We start from the raw sequence: 10,000 nt of genomic DNA on the forward strand, positions 1-10,000 counted from the left end.
GGAGTAACAATATAAATCACTTTTAAAATCATTAAATCCTGACTTAAATTAATAAAGTCATAATTAGGGCATTATGCTGTGTTTGTTATGGAAGTGGCAGGGCGAGTTGCTTTAATTACTGTCTGTAATAAAAGGAGCAGAGTGCGTACTGTGCCCCAATCAGGGCTGTCAGCCACGACGGAGAGAAACCGCAAACTCATCAACTCAGGCGGCAGCAGGTTACAGAGCAAAGGGTGATCGTGTCTGCAGAGGCCACCGGCTGACAGTATGGAAGAGAAGAAACGGATCTCATACAATAGAAATGATTAGTCCTAATTACTAACCAACTACCTTGTTCATCGCTAGTAGATCCTGGAAGGAATCCCGTACAATGTATCATACAACATGTAAGAAGACCTGCAGATGATGTGGATCTCCAAACATTGCTTCTTTAAAAGAGAATCTGTCAGTAGGATTCCGACCCTCATCTATTTATATGTGCATTTAGCTTTATTTAAGACAAATCCAGCAACACCTTTACATGGCGGGTCCGTTCCTCCATTTTGGAGAAATCCGTGTTTGAATTGATATGCAAATGAGGTTTAAGCCTTCATCACTCCAGCTCTATTTACAGCCCATCACCGCCTCCTCCTGCTTGACTGAGGGCTCCTTTGCCTGAAGTCACACAGCATCGAGGCTCTCGGAGAAGCAGAAGGAGGTGCTGGGTATCCTACAGACCCTGGAGTACCAGCATTGGTTTTTTTTAGATGAAGAGGCTTCAGAAAAACACTGATTGTGTATTTTCTAAAGTGTCTTCTTTAAAGGGTACTTTACACGCTGCGACATCGCTAGCGATCTCGTTAGTGATGTGAAATTCTAGATCGCAAGTGCGATCTTTCGAGATCGCACATGCGTAAAATGACCTATGTGCGACCTCGAAAGATCGCACTTGCGATCTAGAATTTCACATCGCTAACGAGATCACTAGCGATGTCGCAGCGTGTAAAGTACCCTTAACTCACTGAGTTGTTTTTAGAGCTACTTTATCACCATCCTTTTTTAAATTTCATATATAAGATAGCGGTGGCTTCTAAGAACAAGTCCCTGAAGAATAGACTGGCTAAGTTTAGCAATATCACGGGTTTGGAAGCCTCAAGTGGTTAAAAGAAGTTCCAAAAGATGGAATATATGTACAGCAAGTCGTTTTGACATCACTGTGCTCTTAGTCCTTTCTTTTCAGAGATTTTTTTTTTTAGTTGTGTTCCTGGCAAAATCCACCTGCAAAAGCGGTTGTGTGCACATACCCTTACACACGGTTCGGTTACGTGATCACTACAGCGGTGCATGACTGTGCATAGAGCTTTGCTATATAACAATGATCGGTGTATGTTAGAAGGGCCCTTACCACAAAGGATCCAAGCTCCACACTATGTATATTCCAGGAATAGCTTCCAGGGAATATACATCAAATATAACTAAAGGGATCCATTCATCCAAGGAAGGTTACAAGAGTTTCCTTTGTCATTTTTTTTTTCTAACAAGAAAGTGTATTCTAGAAAATAACCACTGAAAAATGTAATTATTCCACAAAATATTATTTTTTTTTACAACAATTTTGCGATATGTGCAGTATATACACAAGCATACATCGGAGCCTTCTGAATATACATTATATAATGTATACTTGCAATTTGTACTTTTTACAAGTGGACCTAAATACAACATGATAATGCAATGTAAAGAAGTTTCCCAATATTACAACCATGCTTGGAAAGACCAAAAAGGGTGATATGTGGACCACTGGTCACCTGGCTCTGCAGCCCATCAGTCGTCAGCTGGTCATAACGTTAAAGGCCCCGTCACACTAAGCAACATCGCTGCTAAAGAACAACTTTTGTGACGTTGCTAGCGATGTTGCTGTGTGTGACATCCAGCAACAACCTGGCCCCTGCTGTGAGGTCGCTGGTTGTTGCTGAATGTCCTGGGCCATTTTTTAGTTGTTGCTGTCCCGCTGTGAAGCACAGATCGCTGTGTGTGACAGCGAGACAGCAACAACTAAATGTGCAGGCAGCAGGAGCCGGCTTCTGCGGAGGCTGGTAACCACGGTAAACATCGGGTAACCAAGAAGCCCTGTCCTTGGTTACCCGATATTTATCTTTGTTACCAGCCTCCGCCGCTCTCACTGTCAGTGCCGGCTCCTGCTCTGTGCACATGTAGCTGCAGGACACATCGGGTTAATTAACCCGATGTGTGCTGTAGCTAGGAGAGCAAGGAGCCAGCGCTAAGCATTGTGCGCTGCTCCCTGCTCTGTGCACATGTAGCTGCAGCACACATCGGGTAATTAACCCGATGTGTGCTGTAACTAGGAGAGCAGGGAGCCAGCGCTCAGTGTGCGCTGCTCCCTGCTCTCTGCACGTGTAGCTCCGTGCGCTGGTAACCAAGGTAAATATCGGGTTGGTTACCCGATATTTACCTTAGTTACCAAGCGCAGCATCTTCCACGCGGCGCTGGGGGCTGGTCACTGGTTGCTGGTGAGCTCACCAGCAACTCGTGTAGCGATGCTCCAGCGATCCCTGCCAGGTCAGATTGCTGGTGGGATCGCTGGAGCGTCGCAGTGTGACATCTCACCAGCAACCTCCTAGCAACTTACCAGCGATCCCTATCGTTGTTGGGATCGCTGGAAAGTTGCTTAGTGTGACTGGACCTTTAGGGTGGATTCTGGTGATGAGCAGGACATTTTTTTCTCTATTCTATGCAAGACTTCACTCTTAAATATTTTTTTTTAGAAAAAAAGAACAGTGACCCCTTTAAAACATTCCCTTTAATCTTACAGTGTAAGGCTATGTGCGCACGTGTGCGCTCTTAACCGCACCTAAAAGGTGCGCTTCAGAGCGCAGCTGAAAAGCTCCGTTCTGAAGCGCATGGTGCCGGCAGAGAACGTGCGCTCTGCATGCTGCCTCTCCCTATAGACAGCATGCAAACCGCACGGAAGAAGTGACATGTCACTTCTTAGAACGCAGCGATTCGGGCAGCAGCCAAATCGCTGCGTTCTAATACGCCACGTGCGCACGACTCCTGCACAATCTCCATAGACTGTGCAGGGGACACAGGACGCATGCAGTTACGCTGCGCTGCAGATCGCAGCGCATCCGCATGTAATACGCACACGTGCGCACACAGCCTAATTGTTCTTATCTGCCGAAGTCTATGCGCGCACGTTGCGTAGTGTCCACGCTGAAAAATCTGCAGCGATTTGGCAGTGCATGTGCACTTCATATCGCTGCAGAAACATTGCATAATGGATGCAGTGTGTCTGCAGAATAGAAGATTTCATGCGCTCGGGATGCTGCCTCTCCCATAGACAGAGTTGGAGAAGCATCTAAAGCGCATGGAATAAGTGACATGTTAATTTTTTGAGCGCAGCGATTTGGATCAAAATTTCTGCATGCAAACGCTGCGCTCTCAAACGCAACGTGCGGATGGATTATGCACAATCTTCATAGATTGCCCTGGGGACGCAGGGCGCATGCATTTACGCTGCAGTGCAATATGCAGCGTAAACGCATGAAATTATGCAACGTGCGCACACAGCCTAAGGGTGCATCTTCAAAAACGCAGCCAACAAAAGATGCCCAGTGTGGAGAGCAAAAACCTCAGACTTTGCTGGGAGGAGGAAATACATGCATTTTGGTGCATCTTTGTGACCTCAAAAACGCAGCATAAAATGCCCTGTGTAAACTTAGCCTTAAAGCCTCAGACTAATCTGTCTCTAATACTTACTAAACATATTCTTCAGAAAATGTCCTTCCAGATAACAGTTGCTTCTTGCACATGGTGTTGGGCTCTGTTCACATGAGCTTCAAGGTTTATTATTATAAGCGAAGCACACTGGCGTGAGAGTGGCACAATGTAAGTTAGCGGTGCTAAGTGGACACTAGGACCTTACAGTAGGATCCTTCAGCCTCTGACGGGAGACTGACCATTGTGACCACAACCTCATGCACCTTGCCGTATAAAGGCCCCATAAACTTCAGTGAGGCCATAAAGAATCTTGGAAGTTTTGCCTTAGACGACAGTAGCAGAAACCTTTTCATATAAAAAACATCTTCCCCCAAAATAAAGCTGCCAGTACGGAATACGCCGGCATTCACACTGCACATGGTGATAGGAGACGTACCTGTCATATCCATTTTTCTTCTCTTTTCCTTTGTAATTTTCATGGCTTGACTTGTCATCTTCACTTGACGAGCTGGCCTCGCTTTCCTCACTGCTACTTTCCTCCTGATCATCACTATCCTCCTCGCTCCCTGATTCTTCATCTGGAATACAAGCATATCATGTGAGAATGTTTCACCACACAAAAAAACTTGGTTCAATTTTAGCAACAGAAAAGACAGAAAAATACAATGATACTTTATTATGGAGCAAAAAATAGAATTATTGGGTGATTTGTGCCAAAACATTGTCTTTCATCCCTTGCCCCCTATTTAGGATGCGCTTTAGACACTTTGAGTCTGGTCTGACAAGGGGGTGTGACCTCAGTGAAAAGGGGTGTGGCTTACTGGAAAACATGGTGGTCTAACACACGACACTGTGCCCCAATATTCTGATGCAAACTTCTGGAATAAAGTAAGGCTGGTTTCACATCAGCGGTATTCTGCCGCATCCGGCACAAATGCGGTACAGATCAATACAGTTCACTGGCATCGCGGCAAGCTCCAATCACAAGCTGACACATGCTCCGGTCACATGACCGCATGTGACCCGAGCTTGCCGAGATGGCTGTGAACTGTATTCAACTGTACCGCATTTTGCCGGATCCAGATGGGAAACCAACCTAAGCCGACTAATAGGTGGTGAAAACAGACTAGACAGTATAGAAGTGAGATAGATCTATCAAACCCTATGGACCACTTTCAGGAACTAGAGCAGAACTGTTTAGTCTACGCCTCCCTGTCTAAGCATTGGACAAAATAGATAAATCTGCCCATGATCTTCAATGGAAAACTCCAACATATCCCACTGTGGGGGCATATAATAATAAATGTCAGCCATCGACTCCCATAATACGGGGTAGAGGTTTTGGCTTTTCTTGTTTCTTTACTGTGCCCATCGGCATAATAAAAGGGAGTAAACTAAACTTCTCTATACAGTGCAATATAAAAGTAGTCTGATGCACAGCAACCCAGCGTGTCAAAAAAAGAGCAGTTTCTGACATACAAATCGTGCTCAGAGGACTTTGGTCAATTAAAGCATGCGAGCCGGAAGCCTTGATAAATTCTGATTTTCCCATCCCAAAATCTAAGGTGCGGTCCAATCACGGTTTATTGCTGCACCATATGAAATACCCCTTTAAAAGAACCACTCATCAGAATTTATATGATCAAATCTGAGAGCAGCATAATAGGGAGACAGAGACCCTGATTCCAGCGATGTGTCACTTACTGGACTGCTTGCTGTAGTTTTGATACAAGCACTGTTTTATTAGAAGGTGATTATCAGACTAATAATCCTCCTGTCAGGTAGTCTTCCATATTCATAGGCTCTGTAAAACCCCGCCCCACCACTGATTGGCAGCTTTCTGCCTCAGCAGAGTATACACACACTGTCGATCTGTGGTGTGGGCCGGTTATACAGAGCTCAACATTTAGAGAACAGGTAGTTCTGCAGCTAGCTGCCCTAACGATAACTTTATAATTGTAAAATCAAGTTTCAGTGTGTTATATAGAAATTTGTGTAGCTACGCCGCCCAGGGCATGGTTGACAATATTTGCAGGATCAATAACAGCTCTTTGCAAATCTAGCAGGATTGATAACAGCTCCTTGCAAATCTAGCACATGGTTGCCACATTTTGTCTTCCCAGCATGAACCAGAAGAGTGTACAGTCGGCTTTGTTGCACATCCCCATGGTGGCAGAACATTGTGTGCATGTGCGAGATTCGCAAAGAGGCAACAAGGACATCACTTTCAGAAACCATGTCAATTACATCTGTGCTTGAAGATGGTAGGGAGCATTAGGCGAGGGAAATCAAGTCCTCACTGATTCGCATAATGTGAACATGGATTAAAACTTGATTTTACAATTATAAAACAATGTTGAAGGCACAAGGGGGATCCTTATAGAATGTGGAAACAGGGGACATGGAGATGGTTTTGGGGGGCTGGGAGAGCTGACATGTTACCTTTAAATCAGGTCATACACCGGAAGAGGGTTGTGGAAGATTTACCAGATTTAAATTATTTTGGACATTTATTGTCCTAAAATAGTTTTTGTATAATGTTTCGGAATAGCTGTCAGTAAGCTACTGCCAAAAAGTGATCGGTCATGTTGGAAAGTTTCAACGATTGTCAACTGAAACTATACGTGTATGGCCATGGAGGTCTCCTAGCGGTGCAGACATTATATATGAATACTCCCAGTATTATCACAATTATTTACCGCTGGAGGCTGCAGACTCGTTATCCTCGTCTTCATCTTCTTCAGAGGAGTAAAACTTGTCTGATGTAGCCTTCTCTTTCTTTGGTTTTCCCACAGAAGTCGTCCATGTTTTTGCCTGTGGCACAAAGAAGTACAATCATCAAACAAGATTGTTTGTTTTTTTCTTCTACGGTTTTTATACAAGAAAATGCCATGGCAGATGACATGACCAGTGATACCATAAATTCACCCTTGAATATTACCTGCTTAACCCAGCAGGAAGTACGCCACCGCCTCGAAATCACTACGGTTGACAAATCTCCGGGCCCGGATGGCATACACCCCAGAGTACTACAGGAATTGAGTTCTGTGATAGATAGACCATTATTTTTAATCTTCACAGATTCCTTAATAACAGGGTCGGTAGCGCAGGACTGGCGCATAGCAAATGTGGTGCCAATATTCAAAAAGGGGACAAAAACTGAGCCGGGAAATTATAGGCCGGTAAGTTTAACCTCTACGGTTGGTAAAATCCTTGAGGGGTTCTTGAGAGATGCTATACTGGAGTATCTCAAGAAAAATAACCTTATGACAGAGTATCAACATGGGTTTATGAGGGATCGATCCTGTCAAACTAATTTGATCAGCTTCTATGAAGAGGTAAGTTCAAGCCTGGACCAGGGAAATGCAGTGGATCTTGTGTATATGGACTTTTCAAAAGCTTTTGATACGGTGCCACACAAAAGGTTGGTACATAAAATGAGAGTAATGGGGATAGGGGAAAATATGTGTAACTGGGTTAAAAACTGGCTCAGTGATAGGAAACAAAGGGTGGTTATTAATGGTACGTACTCGGACTGGGTCTCAGTTCATAGTGGGGTACCACAGGGGTCAGTATTGGGCCCGCTTCTTTTCAACATATTTATAAATGACCTTGTTGGGGGCATGCGGAGTAGAATTTCAATATTTGCAGATGATACTAAACTCTGCAGGGTAATCAATACAGAGGAGGCTAATTTTATATTACAGGGAGATTTATGTAAATTGGAGGATTGGGCTGAGAAGTGGCAATTGAAGTTTAATGTAGATAAATGTAAGGTCATGCACTTGGGTAGAGGAAATAAAATGTATGATTATGTACTTAATTGTAGAACACTGGGTAAAACAGGCACAGAAAAAGACTTGGGTGTATGGGTGGATGGTAAACTTCACTTTAGTGGACAGTGTCAGGCAGCTTCTGCCAGGGCTAATAAAATAATGGGATGTATTAAAAGAGGTATAAGTGTTCATGAAAAAAATATAGTTCTACCTCTGTACAAGTCACTAGTGCGACCGCACTTAGAATACTGTGTACAATTCTGGTCACCGATATATAAGAAGGACATAACTGAACTGGAGAGGGTGCAGAGAAGAGCCACCAAGATTATTAGAGGAATGGGTGGGCTGCAATACCAAGACAGGTTATTAAACTTGGGGTTATTTAGTCTGGAAAAACGAAGGCTTAGGGGGGGATCTAATCACAATGTATAAATATATGAGGGGACAGTACAGAGACCTTTCCAAAGATCTTTTTACACCTAGGCCTGCGACTGGAACACGGGGGCATCCGCTACGTCTTGAGGAAAGAAGGTTTAATCATAATCACAGACGAGGATTCTTTACTGTACGAGCAGTGAGACTGTGGAACTCTCTGCCGCATGATGTTGTAATGAGTGATTCACTACTAACATTTAAGCAGAGCCTGGATGCCTTTCTTGAAAAATTTAATATTACCAGTTATGTATATTAGATTTTATGACAGGGTGTTGATCCAGGGAACTAGTCTGATTGCCGGATGTGGAGTCAGGAAGGAAATTTTTTCCCCATTGGAACTTGTTTGTCACATTGGGGTTTTTTTTTTCTTTGCCCTCCTCTGGATCAACATGTTAGGCTACGGGTTGAACTAGATGGACTTAGAGTCTCCCTTAAACCTTAAAAACTATGATACTAAGATACTATGATACTATGAAGATGTAATATTAACCCTTTACGGACAAAGCCCATTTTAGCCTTAAGAACAAAGCCAGAGATGTCGCAAGTTTTGCGGCAGTGTGCACTTGTCATGCTGACTGCAGGAATGTCCACCAGAGCTGCTGCCTATGAATTGACATTTCTCTACCATAAGCCGTCCCGTCTCCAAAAGGTGTTTCAGAGAACTTGTCAGTACATCCAACCGGTCTCAATCACAGACTACCTGACTCCAGCCCTGGACCTCAACATCCAGCATCTTCACCTCCAAGATCATCTGAGACCGCCCACCAGGACAGCTGCTGCAGCAATCAGATTGCATAACCAAAGAATTTCTGCACAAACTATCAGATCAGTAGCTTATATAGCAGTGTAAATTTGGTGCTCTCTAAATAACTCATCTCTAATGTATAAACCACTTTCAAAAAAAAGTTAGTACAAACCTAAGTGAAAATGGCCAAATTGTGCCCAAAATGTCATTATTTTGTGTGACCACCATTATTTTCAAGCACTGCCTTAACGCTCTTATGAGCACAGTTCACTAGAGCTTCACAGGAGCCACTGAACTCCTCTTCTATCCGCCATGATGACATCATGAGGTTAGAGACCTTGTGCTCCTCCACTTTCTGTTTGACGAGGACCCACATATGCTCAATAGGGTTTAGGTCTGGAGACAAGTTTGTTTAGCAAGGCAGTGGTCATCTTGGAGGTGTGTTTGGGGTCGTTATCATTTTGGCATACGAAGCGAGGGATCATGTTCTGCTTCAGTATATCATGGTACATGTTGGCATTTATTGTTCCCTCAATGAACTGTAGCTCCTCACAGCCGGCAGCACTCATGCAGCCCCAAAATACACCCACCACAATGCATGACTGTTGGCAAGACACACTTGTCTTTGTCCTGCTCACTTGGTTGCCACCATAAACGCATGACACCATCTGAACCAAATACGATTATCTTGGTTTCATCAGTTCACTGGACATTGTTCCAGTAATCCAAGTCTTCAGTCTGCTTGTCTTCAGCTAACTGCTTGCGGTTTTCTTGCGCATCATCTTTGGCAAAGGCTTCCTTCTGATACGACAGCCATGCAGACCAACTTGATGAAATGTGTGGCGTATAATCTGACCACTGACAAGCTGACACCCCCCCCCCCCCTTGTACCCTCTGCGGCAATGATGAAAGTACTTATACGTCTATTTTGAAAAGACAACCTCTGGATATGACGCTGAGCATGTGCACTCAACGTCTTCGGTCAAGCATGGCGATGCCTGGTCTGAGTGGAACCTGTCTTTTTAGACCACTGTACGGTCTTGGCCACTAAGCTACAGCTCAGTTGCTGGTGGTAGCAATCTTATAGACTAGGTCATCTTGCAACAATGAGCAACAATTCTTTTTTTTTAGATCCTCTTTGCCATGAGGAGCCATGTTGAACTTCCAGTGACCAGTATGTGAGAGAGTGTGTGAGATAACACCAAATGTAACACACCTGCCCCCATTCACACCTGAGACCTTCTAACACCAGAGTCAGATGACACTGGGGAGTGAAAGTGTCTAAAAATGTGGCCATTTTCACTTAGGGGTGTACACACTTTTG

General features: G+C 44.1%; 1 protein-coding gene across 2 annotated transcripts in view; it reads right to left on the minus strand.

Moving 5' to 3' along the window:
• The window catches only part of AP3B1 (adaptor related protein complex 3 subunit beta 1), a 350,885-nt gene that overhangs the window by 149,053 nt on the left and 191,832 nt on the right, over positions 1 to 10,000 (minus strand). For both annotated transcript variants that reach the window (XM_075325641.1, XM_075325633.1), the window contains exons 18-19: positions 6,420 to 6,534; positions 4,157 to 4,298 (exon numbers count right to left, since the gene is read on the minus strand). In XM_075325641.1, the coding sequence (XP_075181756.1) occupies positions 4,157 to 4,298; positions 6,420 to 6,534 (257 nt within the window). The remainder of the gene's footprint in view (positions 1 to 4,156; positions 4,299 to 6,419; positions 6,535 to 10,000) is intronic.

The sequence above is a fragment of the Anomaloglossus baeobatrachus genome, chromosome 1 (assembly GCF_048569485.1).
Source record: "Anomaloglossus baeobatrachus isolate aAnoBae1 chromosome 1, aAnoBae1.hap1, whole genome shotgun sequence".
Lineage (NCBI taxonomy): Eukaryota > Metazoa > Chordata > Amphibia > Anura > Aromobatidae > Anomaloglossus > Anomaloglossus baeobatrachus.